This window comes from Protopterus annectens, chromosome 11.part0 (assembly GCF_019279795.1).
Source record: "Protopterus annectens isolate FY-2018-M chromosome 11.part0, PAN1.0, whole genome shotgun sequence".
Taxonomy (NCBI): Eukaryota; Metazoa; Chordata; order Ceratodontiformes; family Protopteridae; genus Protopterus; species Protopterus annectens.
In genome coordinates this window covers 760883725-760907405 of record NC_056745.1, presented here as the reverse complement: position 1 = coordinate 760907405, position 23681 = coordinate 760883725, and the positions used below count along the sequence as shown (strand labels likewise).

The following is a 23681-nucleotide window of genomic DNA, read 5'->3' as shown; positions in this document are numbered from 1 at the left end:
AGGCATTGTTCCGAAGGGACTAAGGTGCAATTTTGTACCATCTGGCCTGATTAAAAGTGATGCTTTTTTAGTTGACCTAAAGACCCTTTTCCAGTCGCAGGGTTTGCACCTGCTTGAGTTGTTAGTCAAACACTATTCTATATGTATATCTGATTTGACAAAAGAGGTTTGCTTGCTTGATGAGGAAATCAGGTTGAATAATGCCTATTCACAACTGAAGTATGATCATTCACGGATTTTTTCCAGTATTGATACCTACATGGTCAAATTGAAATCAAACAAAGCTAAAAAACTCCATAGGGATAGGTTATCCTACTCCAAGGACATGGCCTTCCCTAATTTACGAGGGCAAATTGAGGGTAGTTGTGGGGCTAATTCACCTGAGTTACCTGAGACCGATAGAGTAACTGGTCCTGAGTTTGTAGACAGTCAAGTTGCACCAACACGAAATGACCAACCTTTACGTAGAAGTAATCGTAATAAAAACAGGCAGGACACTAGTAGGGGGTCGAATGATACGATCCCTTCTACTGGTCATGATGGTGCACTTAATACCAGTAACTCTTTTTTAGGGAACAGGAACAACAGGGGTCGCCGCAGGGGGAATGGGAATTGGAACAACTAGTCACAGACCCCCTTTATACCCTGAATGCCCCCCTCAAGGTTGTGAAGAATACGAAAGGCGATTTTACAATTTATAATTTCTCACATCTTACCCTGGAACCAGAATTGGTTGAGTTATTAGCTTTGGGTAACACTTTTGTACCTTCTATTAGATGTGATTTGGCCAGGGTCTTATTGGATTTAAAATGCTATGTACGTAAACTAAACCTGAAACTCTTGTTTAATCTTTCCACAGATTCCCTGGTTCCGAATTTAAAACTCTCTAGTGTTTTTAATCCACCTCTCCATGTGGCCCTCAAAATGTTTGAGAGCGCTTGTGAGTTGGACATCAGGTTTTTATTGAAGCGGCCTTGTGTTGGCCCTAGCCGCTTCAATATTTCCAAGGACCAACTTGAGGCATTATGTGATCTACGGAATGTTGGGGTTAGGATCATCAATTCTGATAAAGGTGGCGGTTTGGCCATCTTTGAGCAGGCCGACTATATAGAAAGAATGCACAGGGTCCTTGATTCTGACTCATATGAAATCTCATCTGTCAATGAGATGAACATAAGTGCCAGTAGGATTAGGGGCTACTTGAGGGATTTTTACATCAATGGCAGAATAGATGAGGAGACATACAAATATATAGATATCGTTCATGCCAAGACCCCTGTCATGTTTGGAATCCCCAAGATTCATAAAAATCTTGGGGATCCACCTATGAGGGCACTGATAGATGGTAGGTTATCCCTCACCTACCCTTGTTCAAAATTTGTGGATTCTTTATTGAACCAGTACGTTGACAGTTTACCTACTATATGTAAAGACTCATGGTCTTTCCTTTCTGACTTAAATGGGTTAGTGCTGGATATGGATGTTAACTTCTTGACTATAGATGTAGTCGACCTGTACACATCCATACCGCACCAGGAGGCTGTGGAGTGGATTGATCTGCTCCTGCGTGAGCTCCAGGCTCCCATGAATGTCATCAACAATGTCACTGAGTTGCTTAATATTATTCTGTCATCAAATTATTTCATGTTTGAAAAAGATATTTACATCCAAAAAAGAGGGGTTGCCATGGGCTCCCCATGTGGGGCAGCCGTAGCCAACCTTTTCATGTCCTATTGGGAAAGAAATTTTGTATTGAGCAACCCAGAGTGGAAGGGTAAATTATTTTATTACACCCGTTACCTTGATGACATTTTCATTCTTTTTAGGGGTGACAATCTAACAGCACAAACCTTTGTTGATTACATCAATGGAACAACACCGTTTCTTAAATTTACTTTTATGTTCGATGTTGTGAGTACGAATTACCTTGATGTAAAACTTATTAGGGATGGAACTACAGGAAGGTTAAATTACACAATTTATAGGAAAGACACATATGTGAACTCCTTCCTCCATTACACCAGTTCTCATCCCTTTAAACTTAGAAAAGCAATAGTCAAAGGGCAGCTTGTGAGGGCTGTGAGGATTTGTAGCCAACTGTTAGATTTTAACCTTGAGTGTCAATTTTTGACAAACCTTTTTGTCAATCGTGGCTATCCAGGTACTCTTGTGTCTGAATTAATAGAGGAGGTCCTGAATAAAAGGAACAGTGGTTTCTATAGACCTCTTTTGCTTCAAGAAGGGCTGTCCTGTACCGAGGTGGTCCCTTGTTCTAGTGCTTCAGACAATTTGCCTAGTTCTACTCTCCCTTCTGAACAAGTTTCCCACAGGGCCTCTTCCTGTAGTTTCATCTCCACATTTGGGGTGAATTCTTATGAAATACAGAATATTTTGTTTAAAAACTGGTTTTTTATAACCAGTAATGTAAGTGTAGGTGAGAAATTAGGGGATAGACCTTTTGTAGTGTTCAGAAGAGGTAGAAATATTAAAGAATTGTTACAGACCCCTTTTGGTACTTGTAGTGCTAGATCTAACGGCTCTTTTGCCTGTGGCCTTTGCAACTTCTGTCCATATATTAAAACAGGGAGTGGTTTTTGTATTGAAGGGAGGAAATATTTTATACATCATCGCATTTCTTGCGACACCAAATCAGTCGTTTACATCGCCTCCTGTACATGCTGCCCAGCCTTCTACGTCGGGAAGACGGACAGAAGGCTTAAGGACAGATTGTACCAGCATCTGTATGCAATCAGGAATAAGAGATGTGAAAATGCACTTGCCAAGCACATTTGTTCCTTTCCTGGGCATGCTTTTTCTTTCATGGGTATTGACCATCTCCCTATTCCACCTCGTGGTGGACCGACTGCCCTTATACTTGAGACAAATGAATTGCTATGGCAACTCAAGCTTAATGCCTTCAACCCTCCGGGGTTGAATGAAAGCTGTAATATCGCCCCTTATCTCAAACTAAAATCGTACATGAGATAGGTGTCTGCTTTCTTATTTTCTTATTATAAGGACTACCTTTGGGTTGGCCTTTTTAGTACCAGCCCTTTAATTGTGGGTGCAATTTTATGCCATCTGTTGGCAGTGTTGTCTACCTTTGTGTTGATACTTGATTTAGCAAGTCCTGGTCCAACTTGTTTCATTTTTTATTATTCATACATTACATATGGTCCTATTTACACCATTAGTTTTTATATTGTACACCCCTTACCAAAATAGTCATTCACTTGTTTTATTATGCTTTTCTATTTGTTTAAAATAATGTTTTATTTTGAATGACCATTAGGCAATTTACTAAGTGTACACAGGACCCTGTGACACCACTTTTTGTATATTTATATATATACATTTATATACATATATTATTTGTTTGTGTATATATATACTTTTTAATTATGACTTGATTTTTTAACAATTTGTGCCTTATCTTGTCAAACTACTGCGGTTTTATTGTATGGTTACAGTCTTTTAACTTTACTAACAGTGGTGCATGTATTTAAGTTATGAGTAACTTCCTTGCAATCTATTGCTCTAGTCTTGACGAAGGCATTTTGATGTATAAATTACGGTTAATTGATAGCACTTTACTTCAATTAACTTTTAGTATTTAATTGCTTGTGTTTGGCTGCCTCTGTTTCCTCTGAAGAAGCCACCATATGTGTGTGGCGAAAACGCTGTGATTATCTGTTTTAATAAATTGCGTTAAGGACTACGAAGGCTTTTGCATTGTTTTTGGGTTTCCTGAACCCTATACCATGCAAACTCTACCCAGACAGTGACTGTACCATTACTGAACCCTATACCATGCAAACTCTACCCAGACAGTGACTGTAAGCCATTATTGAACCCTATACCATGCAAACTCTACCCAGACAGTGACTGTAAGCCATTATTGAACCCTATACCGTGAAGATTTGAGGTAGGTGTGCTTCCCAAGTTATTGCGTGTTGATCTGCTTGTCAGTGTACTTTAATCTAAATTGATTTGAGCAAGTCACACCTGCTGGACCTTGGTTTGCCTTGAATGCATCTATCACTGCTACCGCAAACCTCACCACTGTAACACTGCCCTCGTACATATCCTGGACCACTCTTACATACTTCTCTGTCACTCACGACTTCCTCATACAATACCAGAACTTCCCTCTAGGCACCCTGACATATGCTTTCTCTAAGTCCACAAAGACACAATGCAACTCCTTCTGACCTTTTCTATACTTCTGCATCAACACCCTCAGAGCAAACATTACATCTGTGGTGCTCTTTCCTGGCATGAAATCATACTTCTGCTCACTAATCATCACCTCCCTTCTTAACCTAGCTTCCAATACTCTTTTGCATAACTTCTTGCTGTGGCTGATCAGTTTTATTCCCGTGTAGTTACTACAGCTCAGCACATTTCCCTTATTCTTAACAATTAATAACAATACACTTCTTCTCCACTCCTCAGGCATCCTCTCACTTTCCAAGATTATGTTAAACAATCTGGTTAAAAACCCACTGCCATTTCTCCTAAGCATCTCAATGCTTCCACATGTGTGTCATCTGGACCAACAGCCTTTCCATTCTTCATCCTCTTCATAGCTATCCTTACTTCCTCCTTGCTAATCCATTGCACTTCCTGATTCACTATCCCCACATCATCCAGCCTTCTCTCTCTCTCATTTTCTTCATTCAGCAACCCCTCAAATTGGTCCTTCCATCTCCTCAACACACTCTCCTCGCTTGTGAGTACATTTCCGTCATTATACTTTATCACCCTTACCTGCTGCACATCTTTCCTAGCTCGGTCCCTCTGTCTAGCCAATCAGTTTAGGTCCTTCTCTCCCTCTGTAGTGTCCAACCTTTCATACAACTCACCATGCGTCTTATCCTTACCCTTCATCATAAGCCTCATCTCCTTGTACTCCTAGCTACTTTTTTCATCTCCTGACAATCCCACTTCTTCTTTGCCAACCTCTTCCTCTGTATATTCTCCTGTACTTCCTCATTCCACCATCAGGTCTCCTTGTCCTCCTTCATCTGTCTAGATGTTACACGAAGCACCTTTCTAGCTGTCCCCCTTACCACCTCTGCTGTGGCTGTCCAGCTATCTGGTAGCTCTTCAATGCCACCCAGTGCCTGTCTTAACACTTCCCTGAACTCCACTTTACAGTTATCCTTTCTCAACTTCCACCATTTGATCCTTGGCACTACCCTCACTCTCCTCCTCTTCTTGATCACCAGCATCATACTACAGACCACCATCCTATGCTGACTAACAACGGTTTCACCTATCACCACTTTACAGTCTCCAATCTCCTTCTGACTGGCCCTCTTGCATGGATATAATCCACCTGTGTGCATCTTCCTCCACTCTTGTATGTCACCCTATACTTCTCCCTCTTCTTGAAAGACATATTCACCATAGCCATTTACATCCCTTTTGCAAACTCCACTATTATCTGACCTTCTGCATTCCTCTCCTTAAGACCATACCTACCCATCACCTCCTCATCCCCTCTGTTCCTTTCACCAACATGCCCACTGAAATCCGCTCCAGTCAAAACTCTCTCACCCTTGGGTATATTCTCCACCACTTCATCTAACTTGCTCCAAAATTTTTCTTTCTCATCCATCGAACACCCAACTGAGGGAGCATATGCACTAACAACATTCATCACTTTCCAACTTCATAAACATCACTCTAGCTGACAATCTTTTCACCTCCAAAACACTTTTGACATATTGTTCCTTTAGGATAACCCCTACCCCATTTCTCCTCCCATCCACACTGTGGTAGAACAATTTGAACCTACCTTCTATACACCTGGCCTTATTCCCCTTCCATCTGGTCTCTTGCATGCACAATATACCATCCTTCCTTCTCTCCAACATGTCAGCTAGCTCTCTCCTTTTACCAGTCATTATGCCAACATTCAAAGTTCGTACCCTCATTTCCACACTCCTAACTATCCTCCTCTCCTCCTCCCAGTGGGCATGCCTTCCTCCTCTTCATCTCCTTCTCCTTCAGTCAACAGTAGCCCAGTTTCCACCAACACCCTCTTGGCTAACAGTACTGGAGGCAGTCATAGTTAACCCGGGCCTCAACCGCTCCGATATGGAAATCTGTATTGTTGTCCGCATATTTGCTCTGGCAAAAGTTTTACACCGGATGCCTTTCCTGATGTAACCCTCCCCATTTGTCGGGGCTTGGGACTGGCATGAAAAAAATACACTGGCTTGTGCATCCCCCAGTGGCTGGGTTTGGTTCTTACATAGTACAGTAAATTTGTTGGCAACTGTAAACATGGCACATATAGAGGTGCCCAACCACCTCTAAAAGCCAGTGCTTATTTCAAATTAGCCTTTAATTGTTAATGCATGAATAATTAAATATCCGCATACATTATACATTCATGTACTCGTGTGTGTGTGTGTGTGTGTGTGTGTGTGTGTAAGGGGATAGACTTGATATATATTAAGTTTAGAAAAGAGTAATTTATTGAAATTGCAAGCATCCATGTTCAAAATACTTAAAATAGGTGGGGGGCTATGCCCCCCAACCCCCAATGTGGGGGGGCAGTGTCCCCCACACCCCCCTTTACTATATATTCTAACTCCAGGGTCACACTACAGTGGGGAAAAGGCCATATATAACTTTCAGTGAAATGTGTTTCAGTGAATTGTGTTTTCAGTGAATTGAGCTTTCAGTGAATTGTGCACAGTCAAATGTGTTTCAGTGAAATGTGCTTTCAGTGAATAGTCCTAGACTCATATGTGTGTGTATATATATATATATATATATATATATATATATATATATATATATATATATACGTGTGTGTGTGTGTATGTCTGTGTGTGTGTGTGTGTGCGTGTATGTGTGTATGTATATATATATTTATATATATATATATATATATATGTGTGTGTGTGTGTGTGTGTGTGTGTGTGTGTGTATGCATATCACTGTGTGTTTATTTGCTGGTAGAGTTGATATTGTCCTGGTGCTGAATGACTGTAAAATGTAAAAATAAGACTTCATGACTGTAAAGCAGCTTAAGAAACTAATTACAACATCAAAGTCAAACATAAATGGCGCACCTTCATTTATTCTGTTTAGCTTAATAAACAAACTCAGGATGATGAGAGAAGATTTCTTGCAGGTTGTTAGTGTGGGAAACTCTGCAGTGGAATGGAAAAAACAGCTCAGAGCTTTAATAGTTGTACCAAGCTGAAATTCACAACAGATGTACAACATTCATCAGTATCTGTAGTAAAAAGGAATACAAATTAATTTTGGTTGAGGTAATGTGGTGTATGTCATTATTATAGACTAGGTTTATGGATTCTCTTCCTAACCCTGAGCAAGTGAAGTGCCTAAAGCAGTGGCCAGTAAAAATGAGAAATGTCATCAGATACTGTCAACATATGTAAATCTATCACTAGGTTGAGAAAAAAGAAATAAAGAACAGGAAAGACTTAAGAGCTGACACGTCATCACTTATAAATGCAATATTTCCACCATTTTAATCTGCATGTAAATTTGCCATGAAAATCCCAAGAAAAGATTAAAGGCATCTCATATAACTTTGTGTCATATGTTACCTTTGTTTTTTATGCTCTTAACTTGGAAATAAAATTAGGTTCTTCTCAATGAATGCAGTACTGGGTGGTCTGCGCAAGAAATACTAAGTAATATGGGTTTAGAAATTCAGTTTAACTAATAAAAAATAATCCTGTGTAGGCAGAGATGAAATAGGACCAGCAGCAAACCTTGATATTAAATTGTACTCTATGCTCATTTCTGTGAATTGTAGCAACTGGTTAGTGTGAAGCACTTTTTTTATGCTCTTAACTTGGAAATAAAATTAGGTTCTTCTCAATGAATGTAGTACTGGGTGGTCTGCGCAAGAAATGTTAAGTAATATGGGTTTAGAAATTCAGTTTAACTAATAAAAAATAATCCTGTGTAGGCAGAGATGAAATAGGACCAGCAGCAAACCTTGATATTAAATTGTACTCTATGCTCATTTCTGTGGATTGTAGCAACTGGTTAGTGTGAAGCAAATTGCTATAGTAAAGCCATAGTGGTAATAGGGGAGTGGAGACGGTACCATGTGTGCAGCTTCTTTCACCAAGTTTTCCATCATCATTTGACAAACTGCCTGGGAGTACTTAGTGTCCTCATATGCGTACCCCACTGTGCCTCTTAAGTGTTGGTCATTTCATTTCAGGACTGAGTGAGTGAGTGAGTGAGTGTAGTATATCTTTAGGGTACAGAGTACTTTCCACACTGGTGACCCAGAGTTGGCAGTTCATAGGGCAGGCCAGAAAGATTTTTTTATTCTGTTAACTTGGAAATAAAATTAGGTTATTTTCAATGAATAGAGTACTGGGTGGCCTACACAAGAAATATTAAATCATATATTTCATAATTATTTGTCAAACACTCCACATCTCCATCTATTCCATTTATCCATGTCTGTGTGCTTCTTATGTTAAGAGTAGAGTTTCCCGTTCCCTTCACTGAACTTAACCTACCTTTCTACTGATTGCTGTTCTTTATATTCTGCATTTATTATTATGTAGGGAGTATCACACGGGTAATATTTTAGTCTAGTTCTGAGATAAGTTTTTTGTTTTAGTTTCATCGTGTTGTATGTTTGTAACATAGTAGGATAATGTTAGGATTTTTGCTTTTTAGTTTAGTTATGTTTTATAGGAATTATATTTTTAATATATTTTTAATTATTTTGTCCCCCCCCACTACCTGCCAACTGTCAGCTTTCCCATGATGCATTGTTCCATTTGCTCACCTTGCTGGGCAACAGCATTCAATCTATTCATTCCCCTAGCTGTGCATTAGTCAGTCATGGGATGCCATCATTCAATCTAATCATTCAATTTTTTTGTTTTTTTCTTTTTTTTGGATGTACCTATATCGCTGATCCCTACAATATATGTCTTCCAGTACAATAAAGTACATGTCCAGCTTCAGCTGCAGCTTACACGTCCTAGTATACCTATCTCACCACCTTCTGCCTTGTGTATCTCTATGAACCTTCGCTGGGTATCAGTTAAACTAGTGAGACTAGTTACCTCGCACTCCAACACCCGTGGGTGAGCCAGTATTGACTTTTCGTTCCCATCGTCCAAGCCTGACTTTTTCATTTGCCAGAGCAGCTAGTAAGTAAGTAAAACTGTGTGTCATAAACAGGGTTTTATCCTTCTTTGGACTATGGGTCTCAGGCTGGTATGTCCCTAGCCTTAACAGCATTTTACCTTTACCAAGGATGATACCATAATTTGTTTGCGTCTTTCAGCTTTTCCCAGTTAGGGGTCGCCACAGCGGAACTCCGGTCCGCTAATGATTGGCAGTTGATTTTTATGTACTGGTTTGCCAGGCCTGATGCACAACCTTCAATGAAGGTATGCCCATTCACGCATGTCTCCACGCAGAAGACGCTCTAGCTGAGAATCGAACTGGACAGTGTCTTACTGTGAGGTGACAATGCTACCGCAGCACCACCACCGCGGGTAAGGATGATACCTCAATACAAACAGAAAATGATTGACTTCAGTAATTGACTTAGTTTCTGGTGTCATTCCATACAGTATCTGTCAGCCTGGGATGACATGATTGACAGATCTCGATGCTTTGCCAGAGATGCTCTTCATTTCTCACCCCTGGGACTTTGGCTACTGACCAAGGCACTTGCCACCCCTTTTTTGTAGGCAGTGTCTCAAGGACAAAATTCCCAACATAAGAATTCCATCTAAGAACAACCTCAACGTTTTGCTGCTACATGCTAGAAGTCTTAACATGAAACTTCATTCACTGGAAGAAGTCCTCACCTTGCAAGACACAGACATTTGTCCAGGCCAGAGACCTGGTTCAAGGCTGTGGAGAGCACCCCAGCCATATTGGGCTACACCTCCTTCCCCATGTTCAGACCACAAACTGAAGATGTGAAAACTAAAGGAGGCAGTGTATCAATATTCATTTAAGATAAATACACCTCCAGATTGGTAAGACAGCATGATTCCCTGGAGATACTTCAGGTGCAATAAACTGTTGGGTGGTCATCTATTTACGTCATTGCCAGCTACAGGACTCCCTCCATGAATCAGGGCACCCACTATTCCTATTTGGATCTACTTGAGTCGATCAAGATACATCTGAACACCATGGTTTCAGATGATATTAACTACCCATTCATTGACTGGGAAAATTACTCATGCAGAAACTCACTTGCCCAAAGGTTCCTCAACTTCATTAAATCCGATGCCCTGGACCAGCTAGTTGACACCCCCATAAGGGGTGCCAACATCTTGGATCTGGTACCTAACAATATGGGGGACCACTGTAGCACCCCCATTGTTAATAGGTTCATAGGTTGGTACTAGGCTATCCGCTCTAGGGCCTATACAAGCCTAGCCATAACAATTCCCTGGATATTTCTTCCCATAATATTTACTTCCTTGGACCCCTGTCTAGCAAGGTGACTGATGTGATCCCTGGGGTGAATTTCCTATCTCCCATCCAATCGTCAAGGTTCTTTTTGAAGAGGGCCAAGGAGATGCTTTGCTGGACATGTATGGGCAGTCTATTCCAGAGAATGGGAAGTCTCTGGGTCAAGAACCTATCCCTCCAGCATGTTTTGTTCATTGTGATGACAAGGTTTAGATCGCTGGAGTGTGTGGCTCTGAGGGATTGGGATTTCTTTAAGTGGAGCATGTCCAACAGCTCAGGGTTTGACATGGCCCTGTATGTTAAGCAGAAATCACCTCTGAGTAGATGATATGCCACAGAGTATAGCTGGAGTTTTTTTAGATGGTCAGTATAGGGCATCTGCTTTAGGCCTGTGATTCTTTTAGTGAGGTATTTCTGCGGCCCTTCCAGCTGTTGCAGATGTCTTGTGAGGTACATACCAAACAGGGCATTGTACTCTATAATGGGTCTAATGAGGGATGAGTATAGTGGGACAATGACCTCCTTTTTTCTAGCTGGAAAGCCCTTAGTGATGAGGTGTGCCACACAGAAGGATTTCCTGACTGTTGTGGTGATGTGCTTATCAAAGGTGAGACCACTGTCCACCTGTGTCCCTAAATCTCTCGTCACACTTTCAGTGTTTAGTGTACTGCCACCTATGTGGTAATTCATGGGTACATGTTTTTTTCCCAAAGGGGATGACTATACATTTCTTGGCATTAAGCTTGAGCCCATGGCTCTGGCACCAAACATCTGTTTCTTTAAGGCCCTTTTGTAGAATATCCATATCATTTAGGGATTCAATAATGGCTCCCAGTTTGCTGTCATCTGCAAACTTTGTTAGCCAGAGTCCCTTAGTGTTGGGCTATACTTCAGAGAAGTCGATGCCAAACAAGAGCAGTCCCAGGACCGAACCCTGAGGTGCTCCATTTGTCACATGTCTAGAGCTGGATTTGGAGTCGGCTACTTTTACAGTCTGGGTTCTGTCAGTAAGTCAGTTGGCAACCTATCGAGTGACATAGGGATTTATGCCCAGCTTAGTAAGTTTATCTATGATTCCATAGTGGGGGATGGTGTTGAAGGCCTTGGCTAGGTCCAGATAGGCTGTGTGGACTGCCTTACCCTCATCCCCAGCTCTGGAGACTGATTCGAAGAAGTCAGTCAGGTTCAAGAGACAAGATCGGCCCTTCATGAACCCAAACTGGGTGGGGTCCAATGTCTGAAGGTTGACAATGTCTTTGTTTATAAGTTCCATGATAATGCGTTCCATGCTCTTGCAGATCAGGCTTGCCAGACTGATGGGACGGTAGTTCCCAGGATCCAAGGTGGATCCCCACTTGTGGAGTGGGATAACTGTAGCTGTGCACCACTCAGTGGGCATGAAGCTTGAGGTGAGGCTATGATTAAACATGACACTTAGGTGAGGTGCAAGTTCATTTTGTAGTTCATGTAGTACACAGCCCGGGATGCCATCTGGTCCCACGGATGCTGTATTCTTAGCTTTGGAGAGTGTGGTTTCTTCCTTGTGGCCGTGATTACCAGAATTTGGCAATCTTTTGGTATTGAGATGGGCCCTTTAGGGAGTGAGACGGGGGTGAAGTTTGCACTAAATCGATCCGCAAGTATATTGGCAATATCCTTGGGATCAGTATATTTAATGCCATTCTGTTGTAGCTCAGAGCAGATCTGAGCATTGCCATTTAGATTCTTGACATAGCTATAGAATGCCTTGTGGTTGTCTTTGGAATCTTTGGCAATTTTATTTTCGCAACTAGCTTTGGAGGATTTTATGAGGGATCTCAGCTTCTTACTGAGGCTGGTAAGGAAGTTTTTTGCATCCTGGGATTTTCCTCTTTTCTGCAACATTTTCTTCATTCTGTTGTATAGTTTATTTATGGCAGGAGACCACCAGATTGGCTTCCTTTTTTTTGAGGAGAGCATCTTGGTTCTATTTGGGATGGCAAGATTCATGCATGAGCGGATTTACTTGTACAGTGCCTTAGTGTAGGATTTACCAGTCAAAGTGGTCTTCCCTAGTGAGATCTGACTATAAATCAGTCTCATTCACAGTTGCACATCTGACCCTCCCCATAGCAGAAACTAAACTAAAAAACTTCTCCAAAGCAGATTATAACCTCTTACAGGATGGTATAAATAGGTTCACTGCACCTCCTCTCTTAGCTGGAACTGGCAACTATGCCGAGTTCTACACAAATGCTTTGTGCAAACACCTGAACAACTGCATTGACTCAGCCATACCTGATAGGACCAAAACAAGCTCCTCAAGGAAGAGCAAACCTGTCTAGTGGACAACTGCCATTAATAGCCTTTACAATAAGTGGACAAAAATGCTGTCTAACAGTAAGAAGGATTAAGCCCCAAACTGGAAACACTCCCTCTTCAGATTAAACAAGCAAATAAGACTTTTTGTGAAGGTCGCCATATCTAACTACAAATCCAAATTAGCTTCTTCAACTAAGGATAATCATAAGGCATTCTTTAGTTACATCCATAACCTAAAAGGAAAGGCTCAGATTTGTGCCAAACTGGTAGATGCTGATAACACATATAGTGCGCCTGTGGACAATGCTAACCTGTTAGCCAACAGGTTCTGTGAAAACTTCACTTCCTCTTCCCCACCACACTTACCCCAAGACATCCCTACTACCTATCTTCTAACCTGTATATCTAAAGAGCATGTTTGTGAACTCCCTCTCTAAGGTCAAAAACACCTCATCCATGGGACCTGATAACATCCCAGGCTGTGTCCTACAGGTGCTCAAACAAGAATAAGCAATGCCATTGGGTACTCTTTTCAATCATCATCTAAGCACTGGCTTCATCCCAGCTGAATGGAAAAAGGCCATCATTATCCCCTTGTACAAAGGTGATGCTTCCGCTGACCCCAGGAACTATAGACCTATTATCCTGACTAGCCTTATCTGCAAGGCCATGGAGAGAATCATCATGGACCTTATCAACAAAGACATTGGTAACCTCCAAACACTTGACCTTACTCAATTTGGATTGTCAAAGGGAGATCATGCCTGTAAAATCTGGTGGACTTCTTCGAGACAGTCACCAAGGCCCTTGATGAGGGAAAATCCATGCATACAGCCTACTTGGACTTAAAGGCTTTTGACACTATCCCCCACTCAGGCATAATTGACAAACTCATCCAGCTAGGTATCAACCCATATATCATTAGATGGGTTGCTAATTGGCTCACTGATAGAACCCATACAGTCAAAATAGGGGAATCCACCCCCTCCCCCAACAGCAGACCTGTAACCAGTGCTGTTCCACAGGATCAGTCCTGGAAACATTACTGTTTGGAATCTATTTCTCTGAAGTGCAAGCTAAAACTAAAAGTCTGTGGCTGACAAAGCTTGCTGATGACTGGAAACTGGGAGTGGTCATAGAATCTCCAAACAATGTCAACATCCTACAAGAGGATCTTACACAAGCAAATGACTGGTGCCAAAGTCATGGCCTTAAACTCAATGCAAAAAAAAATGTATTAGCACCCCTTTTGGTAAGAGTGATGTCCCTGCTAACTACCACATCAATAACAACACCCTAAGTACACACTCAGTGGTGAGAGACCTGGACACACAGGTTGACAGCAACCTTACCTTTGATCACCTTGTCTCCACAGTGGTAAGAAGGGCATTCTATATTGCTCATCTCATAAGTAAGGGTATTGACTACAGAAAAAAAGAAGTTATAACCTCCCTGTCCTCTTTCCTCATTAGGCCAGTAAATGACTACAATGCCCATATTGGTATGTACCTTTCCAAGCAGCTGCAGCAATTGGAGAGACCACAGAGATTCCTTACATGGAAAATTTGAGGTCTTCAGCATCTGTCCTATGAGGATCATCTGAAATCACTGTCACTTTATTCTGTTTCATACAGTCTACTCAGAGGTTATCTCTGCCTTGCATATAAGGTAATCTTTGACCCTGCTTTATTGAAATGCTGCATATCCGTAAGTCAAATGGTACACGGGTTACTCACTCTAATGGCCTTAACCTAGTATGTGACATTAATGGAACCTGCTAGAGGGACAAATTTGTCTCCCAGAGATTACCAGACCTTTGGAACAGACTCACACTTCATGTCAAGTGGAGCACCTCATTGGCCTTCTTCAAATGCAATCTGGACGACTGGATGGGTAACTGTAAATTCACCCCAGGGGTTCTACTTATGTCCTTCTTGGACAGGGGTGATAGATGCTGATCAATGAAGTAAGGGTAAAACTTGGCTAGGCTTGTAAAGGCCTTAGGGTCATTAGCCTAGTAACCTCCTGTGATCCTGTGATCCTATGATCCTATGATCCTTTGTTCCATAGACCAGGGCTTATGGTAGTTAGTTTTTAGTACTTAGTTACTTAGTTTAGATAATTAGAAGTGGGTCTGATTTTCCACTAAAATTAATGTATTTTTTTCTAATTGCATAGTTGTCATTGTTTTTATTCTTTTAAAACATTTTATTCAAGTATGAATACTTTTCATTTGTAGCAGGGTGCTTTAGGTGTGAAGTATTTTTTTATTTCATTTTTGGAGGATTATGTTTGTACACCTTTGTGTGCAGTATGTGAAGTTATATTTTTCATCTAGAAATAAATGAGAAAGGAAGTGCATATTTGACTTTTATTATTTCCTTTTTAAAATATGTGTAGATTTGAATTAGGGATTGGTTTTGGTCAGATAGTGTGTTTTGGGATTGTGTTTGTGTTTCGCATATGTAGTATGCAAACTTTTACTTTAGATTTTAGTGGGCAGTCTAAATATAGCAAATTTATACAAATTTTAGTAGCTTTAATGACATGAAAAGGATGCAGATAAACTGCTGTCAATGTACCAGAAATACAGATAAACAAAAAAAGTATCTATGCAGTGTACTAGATACATTTTTAGCACTCTTTATCTGGGATCTTCCATTGCTATAACTATGGAATACTTGACAGCCTGTTGGGTATTAAATGAAATATCTTGAATTGCAGGTTTAGACAGTGAATTTTAGGACAGATGGGAAAGCCCCAAAACCTGTACGAAGTTCCCATAATCCATCATTGCAAAATATTTCAGTAATTGCACAAATGAACTCTCTACATATTCCATTTATCCATTTCCTTCCTTTTGGTTTGGGTTTGAATTATTATTTCCTATTGGTGTCAGTCAGTTGTGGTAATTGTAAAAGGTGTTTGTTGATTAGAGCTTTAGGTAGTTTTCACATCTTTTTATGAAATACCCCCTGATTTTTTGGATCCCTATCAGAGGATAGAAACTTCATTTGACTGAATGCCATTTGACTGAGACCATAAGACTGAAATTTCAAAATACTGAAAAAACACTTGACTGAAACCCATAATATTGAAATCTTACAATGCTAAATTTCAAGATACTGAATTGTAAAGTGGACGATATAAAACAAGAATAGGTGGGGGGCTATGCCCCTCACCCCCCAACTATATATACTAACTCCAGGATCCGCACTACAGTGGGGAAAAAGGTATATGCCCGTTTCCCCACTGTAGTGTGATCCTGGAGTTAGTATATATATATATATATATATATATATATATATATATATATATATATATATATATATATATAGCTGGGGGTGGTGTAATGGGGGTGTGGGGGGCATAGTTCCCCACCTATTCTGGTTTTATATCACCTACTTTATAATTCAGTATGTTGGAATTTAGCATTGTAATATTTCAGTATTATGGGTTTCAGTCAAGTGATTTTTCATTATTTTGAAATTTCAGTCTTATGGTCTCAGTCAAATGAGTTTCAGTCATATGAGGTTTCTATCATCTGATAGGATCCAATTTTTTGGTGTAATTTGGTTTTATGATGGTTATTAATAGTGCAGTGAGAGTTAAGTTAGGATTTATTAGATATCTATTTCTGTTAAGCTTTTATTAATATAATCTTTAGTTTAGATAGTCCAAACTAGATTTGTTTCAACATTAATACCATTTTCTGATTATCAAGTTCACGTCAGAGTTTTATTTTATGGTTTTAGTACTTTAGTTTCTTAACATAATGAATTTCATTTCTAGAAATCTTTTTTTTTTTGGTTCTATTATGAAACGCCAACTTCTTGAAAGTCAACATGATGAAAGAACTAAAAAAATGGCTAAAATTGAAAAGGGCAAAACATTATTGTAACTTGTTTTTTGCAGGCAGTAAGCCACCCATGGCCCACAAACTTATATATACTAACTCTATGGTTGCACCAACTCAAAGAAAGGAGAAATCACATAAAACAAGTGAATGATTGCCAGTGCACACTACTGATGCTTGAGGAATTTCAACTTCATCATGTGTAGAGGACCCCTTTTTTCTGAATGCTTTTTCTCTACATGTCTGCTGACTGTTGAGCTTCTCTCTTTCAGTATTAAGCTCATTTTTTCTCACATACTGGGGTATCTCTAGCACTGGGGCAAGATCCAAGATCATCAAGACAACCTTAGAGGTAATCTAAACCCTTGCTGGCGTCCTGTAAATGATGACTTTCCTTATGACACCCTGACCCCAGCCCTAGTAGTTGAAATGAGCAACAGTGTTACAACATGGTGTCCTACACCCACCTTGTGCATCTTTTCATCCACATACTAATGAAGGCTGTTATCATCAGCTTGGGATCAGCAAGCCTTCATCCCCTGTGGTGAGTTGGTAGACTTTAAAAATTCCCAACAAAGTACTCTACTCTGTCAGAAATATTGGGTGAGCAAATGGGCGTAAATAAGGAAATATTTTTATTTTTGAGCTGGGAGCCCTCCTCTAGTCTCAAGCCCCACCCCTAGCAATCCTAATTGTATGTAAGTCAACATCTCAATGGTTGTTACTGTATGAAAAAGCGCTTATCCATCACCATTAATAAAGGATCTGGATTTCAACTCATATACTGTCTCTGTGCTTTATTTTGAGAAGACAAGCAGCCATCACTATAGAATTACTTTAGTACTCTTTTAGAGGCTCCAAGTGGGCTAGATCAGCAGAAAACATCATTGAAAATACTTTTTAAGGTCTGGAACCTCCTAGCCATCCTTCTCAGGACTATCCATTTGTAGTATTGCTATACCTAGTATGAAGATAAAGGTGTTCTCATTCTGTTTGCTTTGAATGTGAATGAGTGCCTGCCTCGAGAAATCATTCATGGTATCAACCAACATGTAGTTATATGAGAATAGAGACATTGTGGTGGGAGGCCAATTGTAGGGCCTCGGTGTAAACAAATATCTTTTAAGCAGGAGTCACATATGTTATAACTTGTCATCGCCTGACAAGGTGCTACTCTTACAAAATTCTGATGTGCTCTGCTAATGTACTGTCCTACCATTTTTCAAAGCATCATATCTATGGCTGTGAGAAAAGCTAAAATTTGTTGCTCTTCTGCTGATTAGTTATACAATTACTTTACTTTTTTTTTAGTAACTACCCCTGGCTAGTAATTGTTGCCTCTAAATATTAAAATACTGTTTGTTAGCTTTTATACAGTAACAGACAATCTATGCAGTAGTATGAAATGGAAACACATAAATATAAAACTGAATATTTATTTTATTTCCACTTACTGCGTTGCTGGATATTTTGTTTTTTGTTTCTTTTTTATTTATTTTGTTGATTCTTGTATTGCCATAGTGTAAAATATGTTTACACTGTTTTCTTTTCACTTGTTATAGGTTTCTTACTTACTCATACCTCCTAGTTTTTAATGCATTGCTGCTGCTGGCGCCCATTACTTTGTGCTATGACTGGCAAGTGGGAAGTATTCCACTCGTAGAGTCTGTCTGGGACCCTCGGAACATTGCAACAGTACTTTTTGGATTCATCATGATACTGCTGTGTCTGCATTGTTTGACAGCAGTGAAGGTAATTTGCACTGTTGCATCATTTTCCCTTATATTAACTTTCTTTAGTAGATGCTCTGTGTTCTGTGATCAGGTAAATTAGCAAAGTAGTGCAATTTTTTAAAGTATTGCTGAGTCACTTGTATATGGAAGTGTTTCACTGTCAACAAGCATACAGCATTATAGCATTTAGGCATTACCTAACATTTCACTCTGAATGAAATAAACTCTAGCAACTGTGGGGAAAATGCGGTCCAAGCAGGCTGACTCTTAGTTGCTTGCTTGTTTTCCTTTAATTGAAGTTATTCATAAAAGACAGATGATATTGTGAGTAAATCATTTCTGATGGATTTATAAGGGATTTCAAGCAAGTCTGGAGAGCTGTCAAGAAATGTTGCATTATAATGGTGGTGCATAATATGATACAGCAGATGGAAGCAGAGAAATATAGATCAGTTAGTTCAGCTGCATAATAGGGCAGTGTGCCAATCACTTATAAGTCTTACCTTGTATATTTGTACAGACGTAGAACAGTAATAGCTTATACAGCTTTGAACCAAGGTCAGACCCGAAACACTACCATCTGAATGCAGCATAAAGAGGCTACTATACTGAAGGCCTGTGCCAGCCTACAGATGAAATGTTAAACGTTGGTCCTGTGTACTAGTGTTGATCCTGTCCTTCTGGTTGTAAAGGAGTATGTAAAGAATTCAAGGCATCACTAAGAAAAGAAAAAGGTATACCCCAAAGCATTGGCCAGCAACCTTTTTCCACAAAACTAGTTCATATAATGTCCTAGCTGTGTGGGAGTGAGGAGGTTTACACAGGCTTCTGCAATACATTGTCAGTTCACTGCTAGAAATCCTAAGCACTGGCTGTGCAAAACACTTTTACATAATAATATCAGCATGTCAATGATACTGTTTATTTGTTTATATTTCTGCCTCGTGGAGTCAGGGTCAGGGGTTCAGTTCTGACCTCCACTTACCGTCTGTATGGAATTTGCATGTTCTTCCCATGTCTGTATGGGTTTTCTCTGAATAATCCAGTTTACTTCCACTTCCAAAAATAAATGCTGGCTTATTATCTCTTCAAAACTTCCCTTATATATTGTATTTACCCTTAGCAATGTGGTTTAGATCTAATCTTAAAAGGGTCTAGGAAGGAGCAATTCACTTACCCAGTCAATAAGTAAGTAAAATGACATTACAGTTGTTTGGTTTGTTTGTTTTATTTTATACCAGTGGCAGTTGCAAGGAGATAACAACTTTCCACATTTTGTTTTCTTCTCATCACTTTTGCTATGATGAGAAATAAGCCCACAACAGTCTGTGCTTACTTTGAAAATATAAAATAAAATATATAAATCCAATAGTCTAATCACTGGCTATAAGAACATGTCTCCTTCTGTCATCTTACATTAAGTGGTAACAGAAACATTTCTTGTGCTAAGAGAAAGAAAGTAACAGACGTCCAGAAAAGGAAAGTATATTGTACAGTGCCAATCAAATCAGTTAACAGGCCCTAATACATTCTGATCTAGTAGTACACCTTATTCTTATAAAATATCTGTAGCTGCAAATATAAAAGGAAAGGAAAGAAACCAAATACAGTAGTTATGAATAGAAATCCTCTGAACTGCTTGTCTGCTGACATTCAAGAGTGATGCTTGCTACCATGTGGGTGACACACCCCTCCAATTAGACACTGTCATAAGAGATCTAGGCATTCTAGTTTGACCATCGTGTCTACAGTATATCAGAAAGCCTTCTATCTGGCACATCTGATTTCCAAAGGCATCTCCACCAGATCCAAAAATGTCGTAATTCTACATTGCTCATATCACAGCAGACAGATTATTGAATTAAATATAATGCATCTTTTGGCAAAACATACCATTCAGCTTGAGAGATCATAAAATGTATTTCCATAATTTAACACTGCATCATGACATCTGGTGAGTTAAGTGCCGTGATGCATTTTGCCATAGCCAAAACTAATTTGTTTGGGCTGTTTTTTTTTTCTTCCATAAAAAGCTTCTTAAACTTTTTACTGAAGCCATGGCCCAAATAAATTTAGAGTTTTCCTTGTCGATGTCATGTAATGCAGTGGTCTTTAGAGTTTAATGGATGCATGTCTGCATGTGCACAACATGTGTCCATTAAAATCTATGGATGCATTTTGCAATTTCCCTGAGTTGATGTCACTGAGGTTAAAAGATCACACTTAATCCTCAGTGGCATCAATGAGGGAAGAGGCATTTCACAAACAGTATTTCTCCTTAAAGAAAACACTAAAGAAGTTAACAGATGGCTAAAAAAGTCTGATCAGCACGTTAAGTACCACATAATTTGATGCAAAAGGTAAGTCACACAAATGTAACAATACACTTTAAAGATTCATTACAGTAGTCTCAACAAGACTGTCAGCCCTTGCTCTGTTCTCAATCTCTCATGGAGATCTGTGCTTAGCCTTTTGTGCCATGAAAGATTCAACCCTGTTTGTCCTCCTATCCCCTCACAGAACAAATGGCACTTCAAATACCCAGTTAAAGGAACTTAACCTTCATTAACAGATAAATAAGACACATTGGCATGAAGATTCATATCCCTGTCCTCTGAAACAAATGTCTGCTATGTGTCAGGCAGAGTATTACCCTTGTCACCTTCAAGGTAAACCAAGAATAATGACTTAGCATCCTCAAATTCTCCCCTGGTCTGTCTTGTTGTGTCCTTACTGAGGCAGCAAATTTTGGTTAGGCTTGTCATAGTTTGCAGACGGATTGCCTAGTACTTCCCTATGAACCTATATTATTTTTACTCATCCCTGTCTTTAAATACCTTTTGAACTATCTGATTTCCTTATGTAGCATGCTTCTATCTTCAGCATTGTATGTTTGGCAGCAAATATTATTGTCTATGTTTGTTTCCATATAATTAAAAATAAAAGGCAAATAAAATGTAAAATGCATTCAAACGTGGATTATGTTTAATATAGAGGATTATGATCATATCTGTAATCATGACCCACTTATTATGTTCGAGTTATGGATACCAAGAAATTCACCTCAAGAGCAATGTTTGATAGGTGATACTTGGCATCCATATTGAGTGTATAATAAATGTTATGACTGGAGACCAAGTCGTAATTCTTTGCAGTGAGTGCATGGAGCTTTATCTGCTCCTGTAGTATAAGTTGCAAGAAAAAGGTTTAGAAGCGCAAACTGTTTTACCACCTGAGAAAGATGATAAATCTCTTAGCATTTTCAATTAGACAACAGCATATCTGCCAACTTCTTTGCTTAAGAATTCTGGACAAATACAAAAAAAATAAGAGGGGAGATCAAAGGACCAAAGTCCGTGTCAGTTTTTAAATACTGCTCTATTTCACTTTAAACTTAATATAACAACAGGCTTTGCATTAACATGCATTTTCTAAACAGTAAGTATGAAACTCTGAGTGACATTACTGGCTGACTGACTAATACTTGGTAATTTAGTAGAATGTCAAACATTTTACAAGGGACAGGGCAAAAATATGAGGCAAAATTGGGGACATTTTGCAAAATCGGGGACAGCTGAGAAGCGCAGCAGACATAAGTGAAGCGCCCCTCTGGCTGGCTGCAAAACAGCATTTAAAAGCAGATTGTTACTTTGCTCTGTGTTGCATTTTGTCTATAAGTATGGAAGAGTAAGTCCTAACAGTAAGGCTTATTGTACCTTCTGGCACTATTCTTTGCCATCCACCATTGTGTCTTGTATGAAATCCAGTCCTAACAACACTTGAGTGTATGTGACAAACCTTTGTTAAGTACCTTTAAGTTCTGCTTGGGTTTCGCGTTGTGCTAGGGAAGTGATTAAGACGTTTCACTGTGTTTCATGCACTATATTGATGTAGCACGTGGAGCACCTCTATTATGTTCCAAATTTAAGAAAAAGACAGCTTTGTTTAGCACCTTTCTGACATAAGAAAGGTGCTGCTTAAAACTTGTAGTACACAGAGCACTGTGATTATACTCAGAAAAAATGGCTAAATTACATTCAATTCAGCATTAAATTACATCCTGATTCAGCACTGCTATAGTGAGAGACCCGACCTTAACAGTGTTTAGAGGGGTGCTTATAATGCTGAGCCTGCCCATAAAGCAGACAGCTCCGACTAGAAAACAGCAACAACAGGACGAAACAGCTTTGATTCAACTCCAGTTCATGCCTAGTGCCTGCTAAAGTACACCCACTGTTTTGATAACTGCTTCCCTTACATATACACTTCCACACTACTTTACTAGCTTTCAAAGCCTGCACAGCAGACATTTTTTCTTTTAATCTTACTTTTGACTAATTTGTAGTACATGGAGCTAACAAATCTCTATGCACTTTAAACAGCTATGATCAGATTTGCAATCATGACAAAGCATTATGTGATGTCCTGACTGAAATCACTGTTGCAGTATTCATAATAGACAGGTTATTGCCCATTGACATCTGGCTGGGGTACGAAAACTTTACCTTCTGAAGGTGTACATCTGGATAATTACCTCAGCTCTCTTATGCATAGGGTTATGTAGACAGACAGATGTGAGAGATCCTCAGACTATTTGACCTCCAGCCTAAACTCATTACACCCAATGGAGCCATACATACATACTTTGTTTGTTTCTTTGTGAATTTCTTATCCTGTCTCCCTTCTGAATTCTTTCGAATGTCCTCTGATTGATTCCTATAGCTATCATGCATTATTTTATATGCCCTACTAATTATCTTTTTTTTAAAGTAGTTTCTGTGCTGGCCTTTCACTTAGGATCCCACTAATCCAGTACTCTTATATCAATCATTGAGAGGGAAGACAATCTCTAGCTTGCAATCCAAATGAATTCTTGACCTCTTCCCATTCTATTACCTTTCCCTCTCTAATTATTTGCTCCCAATACCTTACTTCTTTTGCCAGTTTTCTCCTGTAAATTCCAGCCCACTCATGACTATTCTGTGTACTCATAATTGTAGTCATCCCTATCAGTAAAATCTCTTTTCTCCATTCCAATATTGGCTTACTTCTTAAAATATTTTCTACTGCTTTACGAATATGATATTCTGTATAGTTATTGTTATTTTCCTTAAGGATCTGCATCCAAAATTCCAGTCTCTCCTTATTTCTTGATCCCCTGCCCTCCCCCCATTTCATCATTATCCCTTTCCATTGCTTGTGCTATGTGTCTTAATGGTGTAGCTGAGAAATACCTCTTCAAATCAGGTAATCCCAAAACACCTGGCTCTATTGGAAGGATCGGCTTATCCCACTTGACGCCCTCCCAAATAAAATCCTTCAACTCT

The 23681-nt window shown here is 39.5% G+C and overlaps 1 protein-coding gene across 1 annotated transcript in view; it reads left to right on the top strand.

The window, feature by feature from the left end:
• Nucleotides 1-23681, top strand: part of TMTC1 (transmembrane O-mannosyltransferase targeting cadherins 1) — a 2511834-nt gene that overhangs the window by 1402012 nt on the left and 1086141 nt on the right. The window contains exon 7 of the mRNA XM_044087246.1: nt 18184-18373. Coding sequence (XP_043943181.1) covers nt 18184-18373 — 190 coding nt within the window. The remainder of the gene's footprint in view (nt 1-18183; nt 18374-23681) is intronic.